The sequence below is a fragment of the Ranitomeya imitator genome, chromosome 2 (genome assembly GCF_032444005.1).
Source record: "Ranitomeya imitator isolate aRanImi1 chromosome 2, aRanImi1.pri, whole genome shotgun sequence".
NCBI lineage: Eukaryota > Metazoa > Chordata > Amphibia > Anura > Dendrobatidae > Ranitomeya > Ranitomeya imitator.
Window position 1 is genome coordinate 370,174,073 of NC_091283.1, and position 24,362 is coordinate 370,198,434.

General features: G+C 44.8%; 1 protein-coding gene across 3 annotated transcripts in view; it reads left to right on the forward strand.

The window, feature by feature from the left end:
- LOC138663939 (oocyte zinc finger protein XlCOF6-like) overlaps positions 1-23,077 on the forward strand; it is a 112,746-nt gene extending 89,669 nt beyond the window's left edge. The window contains exons 1-11 of one of the 3 annotated variants that reach the window (XM_069750311.1): positions 13,667-13,717; positions 14,382-14,502; positions 14,633-14,812; positions 14,895-15,018; positions 15,102-15,199; positions 15,297-15,446; positions 15,576-15,755; positions 15,841-15,964; positions 16,044-16,141; positions 16,340-16,430; positions 21,172-23,077. In XM_069750311.1, the coding sequence (XP_069606412.1) occupies positions 14,425-14,502; positions 14,633-14,812; positions 14,895-15,018; positions 15,102-15,199; positions 15,297-15,446; positions 15,576-15,755; positions 15,841-15,964; positions 16,044-16,141; positions 16,340-16,430; positions 21,172-22,622 (2,574 nt within the window). In that variant the 5' untranslated portion in view covers positions 13,667-13,717; positions 14,382-14,424 and the 3' untranslated portion in view covers positions 22,623-23,077. Of the gene's footprint in view, positions 1-13,666; positions 13,718-14,381; positions 14,813-14,894; positions 15,019-15,101; positions 15,200-15,296; positions 15,447-15,575; positions 15,756-15,840; positions 15,965-16,043; positions 16,142-16,339; positions 16,431-21,171 lie in introns of those variants that run through there. The other 2 variants (XM_069750312.1, XM_069750313.1) reach the window with 2 other exon arrangements.
- The last annotated feature ends 1,285 nt before the right edge of the window (positions 23,078-24,362 follow it).

Genomic DNA, 24,362 nt, shown 5'->3' on the forward strand with positions numbered 1-24,362 from the left:
GATCAGTCAAGACCAGCACACGATGTCTAGCACCTTCAAGCCAATGACGCCACTCCTCAAATGCCCACTTCATGGCCAAAAGCTCCCGATTACCAACATCATAATTCCGTTCAGCGGGCAAAAATTTTCTAGAAAAGAACGCACATGGCTTCATCACTGAGCCATCGGAGCTTCTCTGTGACAAAACCGCCCCCGCTCCGATCTCGGAAGCATCAACCTCAACCTGAAAAGGAAGCGACGTATCTGGCTGACGCAACACAGGAGCAGAAGAAAACCGGCGCTTAAGTTCCTGAAAGGCCTCCACAGCCGCAGGAGACCAATCAGTAACATCAGCACCCTTCTTAGTCAAATCCGTCAAAGGCTTAACAACACTAGAAAAATTAGTTATGAAGCGACGATAAAAATTAGCAAAGCCCAAGAACTTCTGTAGACTCTTAAGAGATGTAGGCTGCGTCCAGTCACAAATAGCCTGAACCTTGACGGGATCCATCTCAATAGTAGAAGGGGAAAAAATATACCCCAAAAAAGAAATCTTCTGGACTCCAAAGAGACATTTAGAACCCTTTACAAACAAACAATTGGCCCGCAGGACCTGAAACACCTTCCTGACCTGCTGAACATGAGACTCCCAGTCATCAGAAAAAAACAAAACATCATCCAAATACACGATAATAAATTTATCCAGATATTCACGGAAAATATCGTGCATAAAAGACTGGAAGACAGAAGGAGCATTAGAAAGTCCAAAAGGCATCACCAAATACTCGAAATGGCCCTCAGGCGTATTAAATGCGGTTTTCCACTCATCACCCTGCCTTATCCGCACAAGATTATACGCACCCCGAAGATCAATCTTAGTGAACCATTTAGCCCCCTTAATGCGAGCGAACAAATCAGTCAACAATGGCAAAGGATACTGATATTTGACTGTAATCTTATTCAAAAGATGATAATCTATGCAAGACCTCAAGGAACCATCTTTTTTGGCCACGAAAAAAAAACCTGCTCCCAAAGGGGACGAAGATGGACGGATATGTCCCTTTTCCAAGGACTCCTTAACATAATTCCGCATAGCAGTATGCTCTGGCACTGACAGACTGAACAAACGACCTTTAGGGAATTTACTGCCAGGAATCAAATCTATAGCACAATCGCAATCCCTGTGAGGAGGAAGCGAACTGAGCTTAGGCTCCTCAAAAACCTCCCGATAATCAGACAAAAATACCGGAACCTCAGAAGGAGTAGATGAAGCGATAGAAATCGGAGATGCATCATCATGAACCCCCTGACATCCCCAGCTTAACACAGACATTGTTTTCCAGTCTAGGACTTGTGTTATGAGTTTGTAACCATGGCAGACCAAGCACTAAGACATCATGTAAATTATACAGTACCAGGAAGCGAATCACCTCCTGATGAACGGGAGTCATACGCATGGTCACTTGTGTCCAGTACTGAGGTTTATTCATAGCCAAAGGTGTAGAGTCAATTCCTTTCAAAGGAATAGGAACTTCCAGAGGTTCCAGACTAAACCCACAGCGATTGGCAAATGACCAATCCATAAGACTCAGGGCAGCGCCTGAATCCACATAGGCATCGACGGAAATGGATGATAATGAACAAATCAGAGTCACAGACAGAATGAACTTAGACTGTAAAGTACCAATGGCAACAGACTTATCAACCTTTTTTGTGCGTTTAGAGCATGCTGATATAACATGAGCTGAATCACCACAATAAAAACACAATCCATTTTTCCGCCTATAATTTTGCCGTTCACTTCTGGACTGAATTCTATCACATTGCATTATCTCAGGTGCCTGTTCAGAAGACACCGCCAAATGGTGCACAGGTTTGCGCTCCCGTAAACGCCGATCAATCTGAATAGCCATAGTCATGGACTCATTCTGACCTGTAGGCGCCGGGAACCCCACCATAACATCTTTAATGGCCTCAGAAAGGCCATCTCTAAATTTTGCAGCCAGAGCGCACTCATTCCACTGAGTAAGCACCGACCATTTCCGAAATTTCTGACAATATATTTCTGCTTCATCTTGCCCCTGAGAGAGAGTCAATAAAGCTTTTTCAGCCTGAATCTCTAGGTTAGGTTCCTCATAGAGCAAACCCAATGCCAGAAAAAACGCATCCACATTGAGCAACGCAGGATCCCCTGGTGCCAATGCAAATGCCCAATTCTGAGGGTCACCCCGCAGGAAAGATATAACAATCTTGACCTGCTGAGCAGGGTCTCCAGAGGAGCGAGATTTCAAAGAAAGAAACAACTTGCAATTGTTCCTAAAATTCAGAAAACTAGATCTATCTCCAGAAAAAAACTCTGGGATAGGAATTCTAGGTTCAGACATAGGCATATGTACAACAAAGTCTTGTATATTTTGAACCTTAGCAGCAAGATAATTCAGGCTGGAAGCCAAACTCTGGACGTCCATGATAAACAGCTGAGGTCAGAGCCATTCAAGGATTAAGAGGAGGAAAAAAAAACAGCCAAGCTGCAATTAAGGCTAGGCAGCAAACACTGAGGAGGGAAAAAAAAAAAAAAACTTCCTCAGACTACTTTTCCTCCTACTTCAGCCAAAACGATGACCAATTTTTTAGGGCCGGCTATACTGTCATGATCCCAATGGCAGGGGATCACAAAAGGACAAGCACAAAAACAAAACAAGCTCTAGGGTGATGGAACCTGAGCTGACCGCGATCCTGAACCTAAACACACAACTAGCAGTAGCCGGGGAACTTGCCTACGATGATTCCTAGACGTCTCGCGCCAGCCGAAGGATTAACTTCCCCTATTAGAAGAAACACAGACTTCACTTGCCTCCAGAGAAACACCCCACAGAAATAGCAGCCCCCCACATGTAATAACGGTGAAATGAGAGGAAAGCACATACGTAGTTATGAAAATAGAATCAGCAAAAATGAGGCCCGCTAAAGCTAGATAGCAGAGGATACAAAAGTGAACTGCGCGGTCAGCGAAAAACCCTTCAAAAAACCATCCTGAAATTACTTGAACTCATGTGCCAACTCATGGAACATGAGGAGTAATTTCAGCCCACTAGAGCAACCAGCAGCAAGGAATCACATATCAGCAAGCTGGACTAAGACAAAAATAAAGCAAAACGTGGAACAGGAAAATCAAAACTTAGCTTGTCCTGAAGATAACAGACGCAGGGAGCAGAGGTAAAAAGACACGCTGATTACATTGATAGCCGGCGAGGAAATGACAAAAAGGCCAGGTTAAATAGGAAACTCCCATAACCTGATGGAACAGGTGGACACCAAAGACCGCAGAGAACACAAGTCACCCAGTACCATCAGTAACCACCAGAGGGAGCCCAAAAACAGAACTCACAACATCCCCCCCCCCCGTATGCATGGCTCATCTCTCAATCCCCCCGCTACCCGCTCCTGCTCCCATCTTGCATGGCTTTGCTTCCCGTCCTCCTTCATCCCCCTCGTCCCTCACACTCACCTTTCCCACACCGCGCGGCCGCGCCAAACATCCCTCTAGCTATGTCCCGACTCCCGGCGCAGCACCTTCTTCCTTAGTGAGTGGTCAGGTGGTACCGCTCATTAAGGTCATGAATATGCCCATATTCATGAACTTAATGAGCGGTACCACGTGACCGCTCACTCAGGACGAGCTGCAGAAAAAGCAGGAAAATCCGCTTCACATTCTTCAGTTGGTCCTGCCATACTATTTCCTTATGCATTGAATGCAAGGTAAGCCTTGACCCAAATTTGCACGCAACACAATCCCCCCTTGGAAGAAACATGGAGGAGGGACTCATAAAAAAAAATTCCCATTACAAAAAGAAGCGGGTCTCCTAGACTCGTAATGCTCATGCACTAAGTGCATGGGCTGACAAACATTTCCCCATGGGGGTACATTTAAAAAAAATATTTTATGGAGATCATAGACACCCTTGCCCAAAAATTGACTGGCTGTAGCAGAAAGGAAAACGTTAACCCTGGTGATCTAGTGGCGGAGAATGATGAGACGTTGATGAAGGCCTCATTAAAAATTAGGTCCAATTTAAAGGAGCTCGTCTCCTAGACTTGGAATACCCAAACACTAAGTGCATGGACTAACAAACATTTCCCTATGGGGGGTACATTTAAAAAAAAAATGTTTATAGGCATCATAAACACCTTGCAAAACTGGAAAGTGGTTTCCTAATCAGTTGCTGCTGTGAAGGTGCATGATTTTAGTAAAAATATGGCGGATGAATCGTTGGATGAAGTGATCAGGAAAAGGGCCATGGTGATGACAGGAATGGGAACGTACATGATTAAAAACAGTGGTCGCTATGGCAGGTATGAGATCCAGGATACAGCCTACAATGATTAGTCGTTTAGCCACCACCAATTACCAAAATGTGTTTCATGCCCATCAGAAGATCGGTGTAATAGATGAGCACGTGAGACTCGGACTAAAAATGCCCGTCAAAAATATGATGCCAAAGACGCAAGTGTCTGTCTAAAGGGAAGAGTGCTGAATTAGGCTAGGGTCACATTGTGCTCTGTGACCACGTTTAACGGACAAAGTTACATCGCGGCATAACGCGGTGTAACGTAGTCCGTTAACGACGCCATTGCCTGTAATGGCGAACGCATCGCTAGCGCACGCTGTTATGATAAGATAATTCAGTACCACAATGGACATAGAGGTCAGAGCACATACAGTGACCTGACAATAACCCAAAAACATAGAACGAGCTCTGAGACGTGGGAACTCTGCTGACCGCAATCCCTAATCCTCTCCAACAACACTAGAGGCAGCCGTGGATTGCGCCTAACGCTCCCTATGCAACTCGGCACAGCCTGAGAAACTAGCTAGCCTGAAGATAGAAAATAAGCCTAACTTGCCTCAGAGAAATACCCCAAAGGAAAAGGCAGCCCCCACATATAATGACTGTGAGTAAGATGAAAAGACAAACGTAGAGATGAAATAGATTTAGCAAAGTGAGGCCCGACTTACTGAACAGAGCGAGGATAGGAAAGGTAACTTTGCGGTCAACACAAAACCCTACAAAAACCATGCAAAGGGGGCAAAAAGACCCTCCGTACCGAACTAACGGCACGGAGGTACACCCTCTGCGTCCCAGAGCTTCCAGCAAGCAGGAAAAAACAAATAGACAAGCTGGACAGAAAAAACAGCAAACAAAATAGCAAAACAGAACTTAGCTATGCAGAGCAGCAGGCCACAGGAACGATCCAGGAGGAAACAGGTCCAATACTAGAACATTGACTGGAGGCCAGGATCAAAGCACTAGGTGGAGTTAAATAGTGCAGCACCTAACGACTTCACCACATCACCTGAGGAAGGAAACTCAGAAGCCGCAGTACCACTTTCCTCCACCAACGGAAGCTCACAGAAAGAATCAGCCGAAGTACCACTTGTGACCACAGGAGGGAGCTCTGCCACAGAATTCACAACAGTACCCCCCCCTTGAGGAGGGGTCACCGAACCTTCACCAGAGCCCCCAAGACGACCAGGATGAGCCATATGAAAGGCACGAACAAGATCGGGAGCATGGACATCAGAGGCAAAGACCCAGGAATTATCTTCCTGAGCATAACCCTTCCACTTAACCAGATACTGGAATTTCCGTCTTGAAACACGAGAATCCAAAATCTTCTCCACAATATACTCCAACTCCCCCTCCACCAAAACCGGGGCAGGAGGATCAACAGATGGAACCATAGGTGCCACGTATCTCCGCAACAATGACCTGTGGAATATGTTATGTATGGAAAAAGAATCTGGAAGGGTCAGACGAAAAGACACAGGATTAAGAACCTCAGAAATCCTATACGGACCAATGAAACGAGGTTTAAACTTAGGAGAGGAAACCTTCATAGGAATATGACGAGAAGATAACCAAACCAAATCCCCAACACGAAGTCGGGGACCCACACAGCGTCTGCGATTAGCGAAACGTTGAGCCTTCTCCTGGGACAAGGTCAAATTGTCCACTACATGAGTCCAAATCTGCTGCAACCTGTCCACCACAGTATCCACACCAGGACAGTCCGAAGACTCAACCTGCCCTGAAGAGAAACGAGGATGGAACCCAGAGTTGCAGAAAAACGGCGAAACCAAGGTAGCCGAGCTGGCCCGATTATTAAGGGCGAACTCAGCCAAAGGCAAAAAGGACACCCAGTCATCCTGATCAGCAGAAACAAAGCATCTCAGATATGTTTCCAAGGTCTGATTGGTTCGTTCGGTCTGGCCATTAGTCTGAGGATGGAAAGCCGAGGAAAAAGACAAGTCAATGCCCATCCTACCACAAAAGGCTCGCCAAAACCTCGAAACAAACTGGGAACCTCTGTCAGACACGATATTCTCTGGAATGCCATGTAAACGAACCACATGCTGGAAGAACAATGGCACCAAATCAGAGGAGGAAGGTAACTTAGACAAGGGTACCAAATGGACCATCTTAGAGAAGCGATCACAGACCACCCAAATGACTGACATCTTTTGAGAGACGGGAAGATCTGAAATAAAATCCATAGAGATATGTGTCCAAGGCCTCTTCGGGACCGGCAAGGGCAAAAGCAACCCACTGGCACGAGAACAGCAGGGCTTAGCCCGAGCACAAATCCCACAGGACTGCACAAAAGTACGCACATCCCGCGACAGAGATGGCCACCAAAAGGATCTAGCCACTAACTCTCTGGTACCAAAGATTCCAGGATGACCAGCCAACACCGAACAATGAACCTCAGAGATAACTTTATTCGTCCACCTATCAGGGACAAACAGTTTCTCCGCTGGGCAACGATCAGGTTTATTAGCCTGAAATTTTTGCAGCACCCGCCGCAAATCAGGGGAGATGGCAGACACAATTACTCCCTCTTTGAGGATACCCGCCGGCTCAGATAAACCCGGAGAGTTGGGCACAAAACTCCTAGACAGAGCATCCGCCTTCACATTTTTAGAGCCCGGAAGGTACGAAATCACAAAGTCAAAACGGGCAAAAAATAGCGACCAACGAGCCTGTCTAGGATTCAACCGCTTGGCAGACTCGAGATAAGTCAAGTTCTTATGATCAGTCAAGACCACCACGCGATGCTTAGCTCCTTCAAGCCAATGACGCCACTCCTCGAATGCCCACTTCATGGCCAGCAACTCTCAATTGCCCACATCATAATTTCGCTCAGCAGGCGAAAACTTCCTGGAAAAGAAGGCGCATGGTTTCATCACCGAGCAATCAGAACTTCTCTGCGACAAAACAGCCCCCGCTCCAATTTCAGAAGCATCAACCTCGACCTGGAACGGAAGCGAAACATCTGGTTGACACAACACAGGGGCAGAAGAAAAACGACGCTTCAACTCTTGAAAAGCTTCCACAGCAGCAGAAGACCAATTGACCACATCAGCACCCTTCTTGGTCAAATCGGTCAATGGTTTAGAAATACTAGAAAAATTACAGATGAAGCGACGATAAAAATTAGCAAAGCCCAGGAACTTTTGCAGACTTTTCAGAGATGTCGGCTGAGTCCAATCATGGATGGCTTGGACCTTAACAGGGTCCATCTCGATAGTAGAAGGGGAAAAGATGAACCCCAAAAATGAAACCTTCTGAACACCAAAGAGACACTTTGATCCCTTCACAAACAAAGAATTAGCACGCAGGACCTGAAACACCGTTCTGACCTGCTTCACATGAGACTCCCAATCATCCGAGAAGATCAAAATGTCATCCAAGTACACAATCAGGAATTTATCCAGGTACTCTCGGAAGATGTCATGCATAAAGGACTGAAACACTGATGGAGCATTGGCAAGTCCGAATGGCATTACTAGATACTCAAAATGGCCCTCGGGCGTATTAAATGCAGTTTTCCATTCATCGCCTTGCTTAATACGCACAAGATTATACGCACCACGAAGATCTATCTTGGTGAACCAACTAGCCCCCTTAATCCGAGCAAACAAATCAGATAACAACGGCAAGGGGTACTGAAATTTAACCGTGATCTTATTTAGAAGGCGGTAATCTATACAAGGTCTCAGTGAACCATCCTTCTTGGCTACAAAAAAGAACCCTGCTCCTAATGGCGATGATGACGGGCGAATATGCCCCTTCTCCAAGGACTCCTTCACATAACTCCGCATAGCGGCGTGCTCAGGCACAGATAAATTAAACAGTCGACCTTTTGGGAATTTACTACCAGGAATCAAATCGATAGCACAATCACAATCCCTATGCGGAGGTAGGGTATCGGACTTGGGCTCATCAAATACATCCCGGTAATCTGACAAGAACTCTGGAACCTCAGAAGGGGTGGATGACGAAATAGTCAGAAATGGGACATCACCATGTACCCCCTGACAACCCCAGCTGGACACAGACATGGATTTCCAATCTAATACTGGATTATGGACTTGTAGCCATGGCAACCACAACACGACCACATCATGCAGATTATGCAACACCAGAAAGCGAATAACCTCCTGATGTGCAGGAGCCATGCACATGGTCAGCTGGGTCCAGTACTGAGGCTTATTCTTGGCCAAAGGCGTAGCATCAATTCCTCTCAATGGAATAGGACACTGTAAGGGCTCCAAGAAAAATCCACAACGCCTAGCATACTCCAAGTCCATCAAATTCAGGGCAGCGCCTGAATCCACAAATGCCATGACAGAATATGATGACAAAGAGCAGATCAAGGTAACGGACAGAAGAAATTTTTACTGTACCGTACCAATGGTGGCAGACCTAGCGAACCGCTTAGTGCGCTTAGGACAATCAGAGATAGCATGAGTGGAATCACCACAGTAGAAACACAGCCCATTCAGACGTCTGTGTTCTTGCCGTTCAACTCTGGTCAAAGTCCTATCGCACTGCATAGGCTCAGGTTTAAGCTCAGGTAATACCGCCAAATGGTGCACAGATTTACGCTCACGCAAGCGTCGACCGATCTGAATGGCCAAAGACATAGACTCATTCAGACCAGCAGGCATAGGAAATCCCACCATGACATCCTTAAGGGCTTCAGAGAGACCTTTTCTGAAAATAGCTGCAAGCGCACCTTCATTCCATTGAGTGAGTACGGACCACTTTCTAAATTTCTGACAATATACCTCTATCTCATCCTGACCCTGACACAGAGCCAGCAAATTTTTCTCTTCTTGATCCACTGAATTAGGTTCATAGTACAGCAATCCGAGCGCCAGGAAAAACGCATCGATATTACTTAATGCAGGATCTCCTGACGCAAGAGAAAATGCCCAGTCCTGAGGGTCGCCACGTAAAAAAGAAATAATGATCCTAACTTGTTGAACTGGGTCACCAGAGGAGCGAGGTTTCAAAGCCAGAAATAGTTTACAATTATTTTTGAAACTCAGAAATTTAGTTCTATCTCCAAAAAACAAATCAGGAATAGGAATTCTCGGTTCTAACATAGAATTCTGAACCACAAAGTCTTGAATATTTTGTACTCTTGCCGTGAGCTGATCCACACATGAAGACAGACCTTTAATGTCCATCGCTACACCTGTGTCCTGAACCACCCAAATGTCTAGGGGGAAAAAAAGGCAAAACACAGTGCAGAGAAAAAAAAATGGTCTCAGAACTTCTTTTTTCCCTCTATTGAGAATCATTAGTACTTTCGGCCTCCAGTACTGTTATGATAAGATAATTCAGTACCACAATGGACATAGAGGTCAGAGCACATACAGTGACCTGACAATAACCCAAAAACATAGAACGAGCTCTGAGACGTGGGAACTCTGCTGACCGCAATCCCTAATCCTCTCCAACAACACTAGAGGCAGCTGTGGATTGCGCCTAACGCTCCCTATGCAACTCGGCACAGCCTGAGAAACTAGCTAGCCTGAAGATAGAAAATAAGCCTACCTTGCCTCAGAGAAATACCCCAAAGGAAAAGGCAGCCCCCACATATAATGACTGTGAGTAAGATGAAAAGACAAACGTAGAGATGAAATAGATTTAGCAAAGTGAGGCCCGACTTACTGAACAGAGCGAGGATAGGAAAGGTAACTTTGCGGTCAACACAAAACCCTACAAAAACCACGCAAAGGGGGCAAAAAGACCCTCCGTACCGAACTAACGGCACGGAGGTACACCCTCTGCGTCCCAGAGCTTCCAGCAAGCAGGAAAAAACAAATAGACAAGCTGGACAGAAAAAACAGCAAACAAAATAGCAAAACAGAACTTAGCTATGCAGAGCAGCAGGCCACAGGAACGATCCAGGAGGAAACAGGTCCAATACTAGAACATTGACTGGAGGCCAGGATCAAAGCACTAGGTGGAGTTAAATAGAGCAGCACCTAACGACTTCACCACATCACCTGAGGAAGGAAACTCAGAAGCCGCAGTACCACTTTCCTCCACCAACGGAAGCTCACAGAGAGAATCAGCCGAAGTACCACTTGTGACCACAGGAGGGAGCTCTGCCACAGAATTCACAACAGCACGCCCACGTTGGGCGTGCGCAAGCGATGTGCCGTCATTTGAGTGACGGACCACGAACACTGCTTGCAGCGTTCACGGTCCATTCCTCGCTAGCGCAGATCGGGGATCTGCGCTAGCGGGATCGGCTAACGCGATCCCTTTTGGGACATTGCGTTAGCGCAGTCCGTAGCGCTATGCGCTAAACGGACTGCCTTAACGCAATGTGACCCTAGCCTTAGAGAAAGCAGATCAGTGTTGGAGAAAAAATAAAATAAACTGATGGATGCTTGTGAAAAACTAAGGTTAAAGAGGAGTGCACCATCATTAAGTAGCATAATACCCGTGGCACAAGGTTCTTCTTTACCCATACATATTACCAATAATATCCAAATGTCACATCCAACAATTATTTGTTCTAGTGTAAGGAACACTGTTAAAGAAATGCCACTAAACATAGATAATCACGACCCTTGGAAACACCAGATTTCTTTTTTACAAGATATGGATGATGATGGTATTGATGACGATTTTGAACTTTACCACATCTAACACCAAGAAGACGAAGATCACAGCTGCAAACAATGTGCCACAAAAGGCTATGAATGTCTGGAAAATCATTTTCTTTTGGGCAAACTTTCCCTCTTACTAAAGTGGTACCGAATGATGCATACACAGCTCTCATCTGTACTCGGCATGAGATGGTTGAAAGATGATGTATTCCGTTTTGTTCATGTCCACTTTTTGAAAGTGAGCAGAAAAGAGGGATGAAATAGCGGGAAGATGTGTGATTTGGGTCAGTAAGGAGGTGATAGGTACAGATAGGTAGATCTTTGTGTCATCGGCGTACTGATACAAACCGTGCCATTGCATGAGCAGTTCCAGGCCAAAGGTGTAGATGGAGAAGAGTAGGGGGTCCTAGAACTTAGACTTGGGAAACACCCAAAGACAGGGGTCGAGGTGAGGAGGTGAAGACACTGAATGTCCCTGTAACAGTCTTGCTGTTTTTAAAAGACTTTGCCGATAACTCCAAAAAGGCCATTTGCACCCTTTGCCATGTTCGCATCAGCAGGGGTAGCAAAACTACCAGCCTAACCACCACCAGCATGATCAGGCACATGGCAGGAAAGCACCCAAGTTTATTGGCCGAACAACAGGCTCCATGAACAGTGTCTGCGGGTGATAACACTGCTTCTTCCACTGTTGTGCATGCAAGTCAATCCCCTGTCCGTGGTGCATGCAAAGATGCCTCCTGCCCTGCATCTGTAGTTGCACACAAACTCAACTAGCACCATCAAGAAGCACGTCCACGTCCCAGTGCAGCATTCAGTTGTCCATACCCCAGTCCCTGGAGCGCAAGCAGAAATACGCAGCCAACGCCACACAGACCACAGTACTAAATTCACACGTTTCTCGTTTGCTTACGCTCAAAATGTTGCATTTTAGGCTCGTGGGAGACGGAAGCTTTCCACAAGCTGATGGCAGTGACCATCACAAGGTACTCGGTACCCAGTCGCCACTATTTCTCCCAGTGTGCTGTCCCCGCATTACACAAGCATGTGTCCCACAACAGTACCCGGGCCCTCCACAATGCTGTTACTGGGAAATTGCACCTAACCACGGACACGTGAACAAGTGCTTGTGGGCAGTGATGGTACATCTCGCTGACAGCACACTGGGTTAGTGTAGAGGAAGCCATGACCCAGTCAGACATTGGGAGAGCATGTCACAGATGTATTGAAGAGACTGGTTGTGGAAGGCTTTGTATGTCATAGTTAGGCATTTGAACTGTAGCCTCTGGGCAACAGGAAGGCAGTGAAGGGCCTGGAAGAGAGAAGAGGCTGGGAAATAATGGAGAGACAGTTGGATTACTCAGGCAGCAGAGTTTAGGATAGTTTGGAGTGGTGCAAGAGTGCTAGAGGGGAGACCAGAGAGTAGAAGGTTGCAATAGTGGAGGCAGGAGATGATAAGGGCATGCATAAACATTTTTGCAGTTTCTTGGAATGTACGGATCCGGGAAATGTTTTAGGCTGTGTGCACATGTTCCATATTTTTCGCGTTATTTTTCGCTATAAAAACACGATAAAACCGCAAAAAAACGCTCACATTAAGCATCCTATTAATAGAATGCAATCCGCATTTTGTATGCACATGCTGCGTTTTTTTCCTGAGCAGAAAAACATTCCGGAAAGAAAGGTAGCATGTTCATTAATTTGCGGAATCGCAGAAATTCCGCACACATAGGAATGCATTGATCCGCTTACTTCCCGCATGGGGCTATGCCCACCATGTGGGGAGTAAGCGGATCATGTGCGGATGGTACCCAGGGTGGAGGAGAGGAGACTCTCCTACACGGACTGGGCACCATATAATTGTTAAAAAAAAGGAATTAAAATAAAAAATAGGGATATACTCACCTTCTGATGGCCCCTGGAGTCTTCCCACCTCTCAGCGGTGCTCGCGGCACCTTCCGTTCCCCGGGATGCTGTGTGCGAAGGACCTGCAATGACGTTGCGGTCACGTGACCGCGACGTCATCCCAGGTCCTTCGCACACTGCATCCAGGGGAACGGAAGCTGCCGTGTGCACCCCTGAGGAGATCGGGGGCCGTCGGAAGGTGAGAATAACCATTTTTTAAATTTTTTTTTAACAGATCTTTTTACCATTGATGCTGCATAGGCAGCATCAATAGTAAAAAGTTGGTCACACTTGTCAAACACTATGTTTGGCAAGTGTGACCAACCTGTCAGTTTTCCAAGCGATGCTACAGATCGCTTGGAAAACGCTAGTGCTTAGCGGGAATACGCATGCTAATTCCGCATGCGATATACCCATGGCGGGAGTTGCGGAATTGCCGTGGAAATTTCCGCTGCAATTCTGCAACGTGTGCACTTAGCCTTAAGCCTGAGGAAGGGTCAGTGAGCTGAAACATTGTGACCACAAGAAAGAATATTCATGAATGAGGGTCTGAAGAAAAATCTCACAATAAAGAAGTTTTGAGGCAAATCCTGGTGATTATGGAGCGCTGGTTCATCTCTCTGTAAATGCTCTGAAGTCTCCTGAGCAAGTGGTCGGCTGTACGGGAACGTGCCCCCTGGAGCTCCCTGTGTGCGCTGCCTGGACTCCGCTCCTCCAGCATCAGGACAACCAGCACAGTCCTATATATACTGAGGCCCCTGATCATGTGACCCATGACTCCTCCCCTCCTGTGACCTCATCACAGGTCCTGTGCGCACAGAACAGCCATATATGTGGTGTGCGGCTCTGCAGGTGGAGGTAGGTGCTGGAGATTCCCCATTACTGGCCACAGGTGCTAGAACATTTGTATTTGTCATTCTGGGCTTCATATAAGGGAACCTGTCATGTTGAGGGTAGAAAACATCAGCGATTCTCTCATCGTCTTCCTGCATTGTCACCAGTTAGAGCCGCGCTCGTTTCTCCTCCGTCCCATAGACAATGAATAGAGAGAAGCGCACACGTCCCCTGTAGAAGCCTCTCCGCGGTTCTATATACCGGACTTGTTTCTATCGCGGTTTCTTCAGGTGACATTTATAATTGCAGCAGTTATAATTTATGACTCCTGTAAATCCCCCTCATGGCCGCTCCCCGGGACCCTCCCAGTGTCATTGCACTTTGTATTTCCAGAGTCCCTGTGACCAGAACGTCTCCTGTATTAGTAATCTGTACAATTATCCGTGTAGATGGCAGATTCTGGGGAAAGGACACAAAACACATTGAGTTCAGGCCGCGCTCCATCTTTATGACATATTTCCACTCCATCACTCAGGCGTCTGAGATGTAACTGTTCTGTTACATGATGGTTTATGGAGATCATGTGTCTGACATGCTGCCACCATGAAGATGAGACATGGAGAAGATTTCTTCATAACATATGGAATAGATTCTTTATGATGTTACATCAACTCATCTTCTCATTCAGGTCTCTACAATATTGGATCCTCCTATATAAGATACACTTCCTGATGTATAGGAGCAGGGATAAGATGATAGAGAGGATATTACATCTCACCCTAAAGATCCTCTTCCGGCTTACTGGAGAGGTGAGGGATTCTGATTACATCACATTACATCATTCTTATCTATGGAAATAACAGATGGACAGAACTGGAGAGGTGAGGACTCTTAATAAATCTCACTACAGACATTTCCAATGTGTCTCTCCATAACCAGGATTACACAGTAGTGAAGAAGACTTATATTGATTGCTGTCAGGTCACTGTGTCTGAGGGATGGGGAAGAACCCTGAGCCCAATCATGGGGTCCCCAACTCACTCCCTGGTACATGAGGACATCAATGACCAGAAGATCCTGGAACTCGCCTACAACATGATTGAGCTGCTGACTGGACAGGTGACACTGCTGGGAATGCTGGGACATTATACAGTAGCGCTATGAAGGGATCGGGGGATGACGGTATCATTGTATGTGTCAGGTTCCTATAAGGTGTCAGGATGTCACCGTCTATTTCTCCATGGAGGAGTGGGAGTATTTAGAAGGACACAAAGATCTGTACAAGGACGTCATGATGGAGGTTCCCCAGCCCCTCACATCACCAGGTAATTGTCAGGAAAAAATAAACACAGCCTATAATTATCTGTATGTAAAGAATGGATTCAGTCCCTGTATGTGTTTACTCCAGTTGTATCCAGTAAATGGACAACACCAGAGAGATGTCCCCGTCCTCTTCTCCCACAGGACTGTAAACAAGAAAATCCCAATGTTCCTCTGGATCATCAGGTAGATGCTGCCACCATGAACATGTGATGTGAAGATTTCTTAACATAATGAATAGATTTTTTTCATGATGTTACATCGTCATCTTCTTCCCATTCAGGTCCCAACAATATTGGATCCTCTCAATGGACATCTTCTATATAAGAGAATTTTCCTGATTGACCCTACAAGGATGGATAGGGACAGTGACAATATGGCGGAGAGGATATTACACCTCACCCTAGATATCCTCTTCCGGCTTACTGGAGAGGTGAGAGATTCTGATGACGTCACATTACATCATTCATATCTATGGGAATAACAGATGGACAGAACTGGAGAGGTGAGGACTCTGGAAATGTCTGTAGTGAGATTTATTACTGTGTCTCTCCATAACCAGGATTACACAGTAGTGAAGAAGACCTCTAGTGAGCGCTGTCATGCCCCGGAGTCTGAAGGATGGGGAAGACCCCACAGGCCAATCATGGGGCCTCTACCCTACTACCTGAAACATGTGGGAGTCAATGATCAAAAGATCCTAGAACTCACCTACAAGATGACTGAGCTGCTGACTGGAGAGGTGACACTGATAGGAATGGGCTGGGACATTATACAGTAACACTAAGAAGGGATTGGGGGAATGACGATATCATTGTATGTGTCAGGTTCATATTAGGTGTCAGGATGTCACCATCTATTTCTCCATGGAGGAGTGGGAGTATTTAGAAGGACACAAAGATCTGTACAAGGATGTCGCGATGTTGGTTCCCCAGCTCCTCACATCACCAGGTAATAGGACTAAATACACTCAGCCTATAATTATCTGGATGTAAAGAATGAATTCAGTCCCTGTATGTGTTTCCTCCAGTTGTATCCAGTAAGAGGACAACACCAGAGAGATGTCCCCGTCCTCTTCTTCCACAGGACTGTAAAGAAGAAGATCCCAATGTTCCTGAAGTTCATCAGGTAGATGGAGAGAAGGTGTCATGAGATCTCTCCTATGATGTGTAGATGGCTGTGAAGGTCTTGTGTTCAGTCTTGTTTTATCCACCAGTATTATATGTTTTATACTTGTGTAATGAGAACGGTGGAGATGGCAGGATTAGAGCTGATCATAGATGTGACTTCTCCATCTGTCTGTGACTTTTACAATATTTTTTTCAGGGTGAACATCTGACCCGTATTAATACTAAAGAGACCTATGTGAGGGGAGATGAGCGGTGTAAAGAGGAGATTCCTACAGATAATTGCAAAGGTGAGTAGTAACCACTAAATGCAGAGAAATTACAGATTATCCTTCCTGTAGAATTTTAGTTTTCATTTTTAGGGCTTGTTCTCTCAAAACTTTATGATGTGCATTTTTACTGAACGAAGGATTTGGTGCTTTTTCTATTAAAGCATTTCAGCTGCAACATTTCCCAGGCCAAAACTAATGTAAGGCTAGTTTCACATTTGCGTTAAAAAACGCAGCGTTAAAAACGTATCCGCAGGTGGTGAAAAAAATGCATGTAAACGCTTTCAAACGCTGCGTTTTTTAGACGCATGTGTTTTCTTATGCGGTAAAAAAACGCGGCGTTTTTACGCGTTTACATGTGTTTTTTACCGCGTTAGCGTTTTTTAAAACCATGATGAGAAATTTCACAAGAGAAAAATCAAGATCCAGACACCGCCAATGGGACTACAGAGGGCGTGTGACATGACTCTGTGGACCAAAATATGGAAAAATTGTAGCTATCAAAATGTGGTAACGCAAAAAATATTTTTTGGAATAAAAAGCGTCTTTTGTGTGACAGCTGCTAATCATAAAAATCAACTAGAAAACCCACTAGAAATAGAAATGGCTAGGGTTAGGGTTTGGATCCCTAGGGTTAGGGTTATGGTTTGGATCCCTAGGGTTAAGGTTAGGGTTAGGGTTTGGATCCCTTTATCACCTTGATGGGTTAGGGTTAGGGTTTGGAGCCCTTTATCACCTTGATGGGTTAGGGTTTGGATCCCTAGGGTTAGGGTTTGCATCCCTTTATCGCCTTGATGGGTTAGGGTTAGGGTTTGGATCCCTTTATCTTCTTGATGGGTTAGGGTTTGGATCCCTAGGGTTAGGGTTAGGGTTTGGATCCCTTTATAACCTTGATGGGTTAGGGTTAGAGTTTGGATCCCTTTATCACCTTGATGGGTTAGGGTTAGGGTTTGGAGCCCTTTATCACCTTGATGGGTTAGGGTTTGGATCCCTAGGGTTAGGGTTTGCATCCCTTTATCGCCTTGATGGGTTAGGGTTAGGGTTTGGATCCCTTTATCACCTTGATGGGTTAGGGTTTGGATCCCTAGGGTTAGGGTTAGGGTTTGGAGCCCTTTATCACCTTGATGGGTTAGGGTTTGGATCCCTAGGGTTAGGGTTTGCATCCCTTTATCGCCTTGATGGGTTAGGGTTAGGGTTTGGATCCCTTTATCACCTTGATGGGTTAGGGTTTGGATCCCTAGGGTTAGGGTTAGGGTTTGGATCCATTTATCACCTTGATGGGTTAGGGTTAGGGCTAGGGTTAGGGCTATGGTTAGGGTTAGGGTTTGGATCCCTTTATCACCTTGATAGTGGGGGGTGGCTTATCAGTGTGTAGACTTGTTTTTCTCTATGGAAACGCATGCATTAAAAAACGCATCAAAACGCATGTGCTAAAAAACGCATGCGTTTACATAGACAGCAATACATTTTTTTGCGGCAAAAAAAGCCTCTAGAAATTATTACATGCTGCATTTCCGCAACAAAACGCAAGCATAGAAACGACGCATGCGTCGTCAAACGCGGCAAAACGTATACACAAAAAAAGCATGCGTTTTTAATGTTAAATATAGGGGAAAAAAATGCATGCTTTTTTTGCGTTAAAACGCAGCGGCAAAAAACGCAAATGTGAAACCAGCCTTATACAGTTTTCCCACTAAGAATAATATAGGGCCGATCTCTGTACAATCTGCTCTGACCGTTTGGTCAAGTGATTTCTCCAGCCTAAAGGTACCGTCACACTTAGCGACGCTGCAGCGATACCAACAACGATCCGGATCGCTGCAGCGTCGCTGTTTGGTCGCTGGAGAGCTGTCACACAGACAGCTCTCTCCAGCGACCAACGATCAGGGGAAAGACTTCGGCATCGTTGAAACTGTCTTCAACGATGCCGAAGTCCCCGGGTAACCAGGGTAAACATCGGGTTACTAAGCGCAGGGCCGCGCTTACTAACCCGATGTTTACCCTGGTTACCATCGTTAAAGTAAAAAAACCAAACGCTACATACTTACCTACCGCTGTCTGTCCCCGGCGCTGGGCTTCTCTGCTCTGGCTGTGAGCACAGCGGCCGGAAAGCAGAGCGGTGACGTCACCGCTCTGCTTTCCGGCTGCCCGCCGCTCACAGCCAGAGCAGAGAAGCAGAGCGCCGGGGACAGACAGCGGTAGGTAAGTATGTAGCGTTTGTTTTTTTTACTTTAACGATGGTAACCAGGGTAAACATCGGGTTACTAAGCGCGGCCCTGCGCTTAGTAACCCGATGTTTACCCTGGTTACCAGCAAAGACATCGCTGAATCGGCGTCACACACGCCGATTCAGCGATGTCAGCGGGACCTCAACGATCAAAAAATGGCCCAGGCCATTCCGACACGACCAGCGATCTCACAGCAGGGGCCTGATCGCTGCTACGTGTCACACATAGCGAGATCGCTACTGAGATCGCTGTTGCGTCACAAAACTTGTGACTCAGCAGCGATCACGCTAGCGATCTCGCTATGTGTGACGGGGCCTTTACTCCATCCACAGCAGGAAAGGATTAGTCTCAGCTGCTGATAGTGATTGGCTAAATCGCTCACGAGTTCATCCTAAAGAGGAGGCATGGAGACTGGTGGAGCACTTGGCCATCAGGGGAAGGGGAGTATTAATAATAATTATTTCTCATAAGATATAAACCCTCGAGGGTCATGGACTTAGCATCAATGTGCTTAGGGCATGTGTTGTGCATTAGTCCAACCATGGACTTGATGCGGTGACTTTACAGAAGAGGTAAATAACCCCTTATACGATGGACGTCTATGACCTCAAGATAAGGATTCAGAGAATATGTAGAACCAGGACTTGTACAGTGATAATCCAGCATCACATAGAAAGGTTAACATTTCACTTTTATTCCCTAGTTAAAACTATTCCTTCTGTACAGGCATTTGCTAACAAAAAACACATACACTTATGGCCACATCCCCGCCGACGCGTTTCATGCTTGTTCACAGTCCTTATTCATAGCTTGGGGAACAGTACCCATTATCAGAGTATTAATCACTGGTGATTACATGGTACAGGAATATTCACTTAATCCAACAGTAGAAAATAGACCTTAACAACATAGAAAAGAAATATATACAATATATTTTTATTATTATAAGATGTTGACAGATTTACATGAGATCCGTATCTTCAAGCCTCAAGATCTAGTATTCATTTTTTCTCCTTTCTTAGAAGGTATCTTTTCCATTTACCTCCTCGTGAGGTCTTGTTAACCCTTTCAATACTATCAAGAGAGAAAATCAATACAGAAAAAGGTGCACACCTAAGAGTACAAAATCAATTATATTTTATTAAGCACCATATAGCCCCAAGATTACAAACAATTAAATTAAATTAAATCCTCCCCATAGATATACAAGCGCTTCTCACAAAATTAGAATATCATCAAAAAGTTAATTTATTTCAGTTATTCTATACAAAAAGTGAAACTCCTATATTATATAGAGTCACTACAAACAGAGTGATCTATTTCAAGTGTTTATTTCTGTTAATGTTGATGATTATGGCTTACAGCCAATGAAAACCCAAAAGTCATTATCTCAGTAAATTAGAATAATTAACAAAAATCACCTGCAAAGGCTTCCTAAGCGCTTAAAAAGGTCCCTTAGTCTGTTTCAGTAGGCTCCACAATCATGGGTAAGACTGCGGACTTGACAGATATCCAGAAGGCAGTAATTGACACCCTCCACAAGGAGGGTAAGCCACAAAAGGTTATTGCTAGTGATGATTGAGTATACTCGTTGCTCAAGTTTTCCAGAGCACGCTAGGGTGATCTCCGAGTACTGGTTAGCGCTCGAAGATTTAGTTTTCGTCGCCTCAGCTGCATGATTTATGGCTGCTAGACAGCTTGAATACATGTGGGAATTCCCTAACAGGCATTCCTCACATGTATTCAGGCAGCCTAGCAGTCATACATCATGCAGCTGCGGCAACAAAAATTAAATTTCCGAGCACTAACAAATACTCGGAGACCACCCGAGCGTGCTCGGGAAAACCCGAGCAACGAGTATACTCGCTCATCACTAGTCACTGCTAAAGAAGATGGCTGTTCACAGAGTGCTGTCTCCAATCATATTAATGGGAACATAGCATAAGCAGTAATTAAAACATAACTTTTAATGTGTATATATAAAAAGAAAACAAAGTACAAAAAATAGTGTCACCTAAAGAGGAATATAAAAAGGGTACTACATAATGTGACCTGTCAGGTACTACATCATAACTGGATTAGTACTCCTAGGGGGTTTAATAAAACAGCACTCGCAATGGCCCAGTTTGTTTATTAATCAACCCAAGGTACCTTGTTTGATAAGGGTAACACACACATGCAAAAGCACTAATTGAGTGCCAAAACAAATTATTGGTCAGTTATTCTGTTATGATTATGCATACCGGCAAGGTTGTGCAAACTGTGGAAAACCGATGATGGCAGAAACAAGCAGTGGATCCTGGGAATCCATGGTAGTGAGGCATGCAGGGACTCCCTAGGAAACGGGAATTAGTCACTGATTGGCATTTTACAGTTTATGAAGTTAAGAAATAATCTAGGTCATGCAGGCAAGTGAGGCAGATGGACGTATAAGCATGGGATGAGACAGGAAGCAGTTCAGGAGCAACCCAAGATCAATTTTTGGCAATGATTCAATGTCTATTGAAAAATAAATATTTTTTTTTTTTTTACAGATAACTGTAACATGATCTCAGAGAAATACCAGATATTTTCAGATTTCAATGCAAATGATCCTAATATCACACCTGATACTTTTGAAGAGTGTCCCATTACACCAGACATACCTCTACTCCTTCTTAAGAAAAAGAAATATAACAAAAGGGATGGTGAACATCCAAGAGCATATACAAGAAAGAAGGCATTTTCATGTTTGGAATGTGGGAAATGTTGTATATCAAAATCTGATCTTACTAAACATCAGAGAATTCACACAGGGGAGAAGCCATTTTCATGCTCAGAATGTGAAAAAAATTTTTCTGACAAATCATGTCTTGCTCAGCATCAGAAAATTCACACAGGGGAGAAGCCATTTTCATGTTCAGAATGTGGTAAATGTTTTCTTCGGAAGACAACACTTGCTACACATCTGAATATTCATACAGGGGAGAAACCATTTTCATGCTCAGCATGTGCTAAAAATTTTTCGGACAAATCATCTCTTGCTCAGCATAAGAAAATTCACACTGTTGAGAAGCCATTTTCATGTTCAGAATGTGGTAAATGTTTTCTTCGGAAGACAACACTTGCTACACATCTGAAAATTCACACAGGTGAGAAGCCATTTTCATGCTCAGAATGTGAAAAAAGTTTTTCAAACAAATCATCTCTTGTTCAGCATCAGAAAATTCACACAGGAGAGAAGACATTTTCATGCTCAGAATGTTTAAAAAGTTTTTCAAACAAATCATCTCTTGCTCAGCATCAGAAAATTCACTCAGGGGAGAAGATATTTTCATGTTCAGAATGTGGTAAATGTTGTATAACAAAATTTGACCTTACTAAACATCAGAGAATTCACACAGGAGAGAAGCCATTTTCATGCTCAGAGTGTTTTAAAAGTTTTTCAGACCAATCATCTCTTGCTCAGCATAAGAAAATTCACACAGGGGAAAAGCCATTTTCATGCTCAGAATGTGGGAAATGTTGCATAACAAAATCTGTTCTAACTAAACATCAGAGAATTCACACAGGGGAGAAGCCATTTTCATGTTCAGAATGTGGGAAATGTTTTACACAAAATTCATGTTTTGCTATACACCAGAGAATTCACAAGGGGGAGAAGCCATTTTCATGTTCAGAATGTGGGAAATGTTTTACAGTGAAATCAGATCTTGTTATACATCAAAGATACCACACAGGAGAGAAGCCATTTTCATGTTTAGAATGTGGGAAATGTTTTACAGGGAAATCACAACTTCTTAAACATCACAGATGTCACACTGGGGAGAAGCCGTTTTCATGTTTAGAATGTGGGAAATGTTTTAGAGATAAATCACACCTTGTTAGACATCACAGATGTCATACAGGGGAGAAACCATTTGTATGTTCAGAATGTGGAAAATGTTATAAACGGAAAACAAATCTTGATACACATTTGAAAATTCACAAAGAGGAGAATGTTTAGAATGTGGGAAATGCTGGTCTTCAAAATCTGATCTTGCTAATCATAAGACAATTCACACAGGGGAGCAACCATTTCATGTTCAGTATGTGGAAAATGTTTTCAACAGAAAAACCTTATTAGACATCTGAGAAATCAAACATGGGAGTAGCCATTTTTCTGATCAGAATATGAGAAATGTTTTACAAACACATCAAATCTAGTTACACACTGGAGAAGTCACGCAGGGGAGAAGTAATTTTTATTTTCAGAATGTGGGGAAAAAATTTTTAAATGTTTTTTTTACTCAGAAAAATCACACGGGTAGATAGACACTTCTAAATAATTTACTTGGCAAATTGAATGAGTGATAGTCAATGTAAATTCACATGTCATCATACAAGAGAAATGGAAAACATTTTAAAGCACTAAACGATGACTAATAAATGTAAGCAATTACCAATAAACATCTGTTATCAAAAAGCAAACAATGGAAACAAAGCATCTATAAACTGATTAGTGCACCTTATTAAGGTACCGTCACACTAGACGATATCGCTAGCGATCCGTGACGTTGCAGCGTCCTCGCTAGCGATATCGTCCAGTGTGACAGGCAGCAGCGATCAGGCCCCTGCTGTGCTGTCGCTGGTCGGGGAAGAAAGTCCAGAACTTTATTTCGTCGCTGGACTCCCCGCAGACATCGCTGAATCGGTGTGTGTGACACCGATTCAGCGATGTCTTCACTGGTAACCAGGGTAAACATCGGGTAACTAAGCGCAGGGCCGCGCTTAGTAACCCGATGTTTACCCTGGTTACCATCGTAAAAAAACAAACAGTACATACTTACATTCAGCTGTCTGTCCCTTGCCGTCTATTTCCTGCACTGACTGCTGGCCGCAAAGTGAAAGTGAAAGCACAGCACAGCGGTGAGTCACACAGCGGTGACTCACCGCTGTGGCTGTGCTCTGCTTTCACTTTGCGGCCAGCAGTCAGTGCAGCAAACAGACGGCAAGGGACAGACAGCTGAATGTAAGTATGTACTGTTTGTTTTTTTACGATGGTAAACAGGGTAAACATCGGGTTACTAAGCGCGGCCCTGCGCTTAGTTACCCGATGTTTACCCTGGTTACCGGGGACCTCGGGATCGTTGGTCGCTGGACAGCTCTCCAGCGACCAAACAGCGACGCTGCAGCGATCCGGATCGTTGTCGGTATCGCTGCAGCGTCGCTAAGTGTGACGGTACCTTTAGAGACACCCATCTATTAGTACATTGGACATCCTCTAGTCTTTCTAAGTGCAGCAATTTCTTGTCACAAAAAATGTAAATGTAGGAATGTTGGCCTATGCAGTCTCGATGTCTGCTTGCCGCCGACTAATGCTGGTTGTGATAGCTGGACCTGGAGAGGCAGCAGCAACCAGATGCACAGCATTAGCCTGAGCAAGATGCTGGGACCGACATTTCTGCTGAGCAAGATCGTCTGCGGCTGAGGAAGAATGGGAGACCACAGAAGACGTGGCTTGAGATTCCCCCTGTGCAGCAGTGGGAACTTGATGCCTAACATTACCCTTCTAGAGCCCCCCTTCCCTAGGCCTCGCCACGCTCAAATGAGCTGAAGAGCCTGAATGTGCTCAATAGGTTCCCAGGTCCTGTTCTCTGGACCATGACCTTCCAGTCCACCATATAGAGCTTTTTGCCATGTACCACCTTGGACCCAACAATGGCGTTCACCTCAAAATTGTCCGTGGACGAGCCCGATGTCCCAG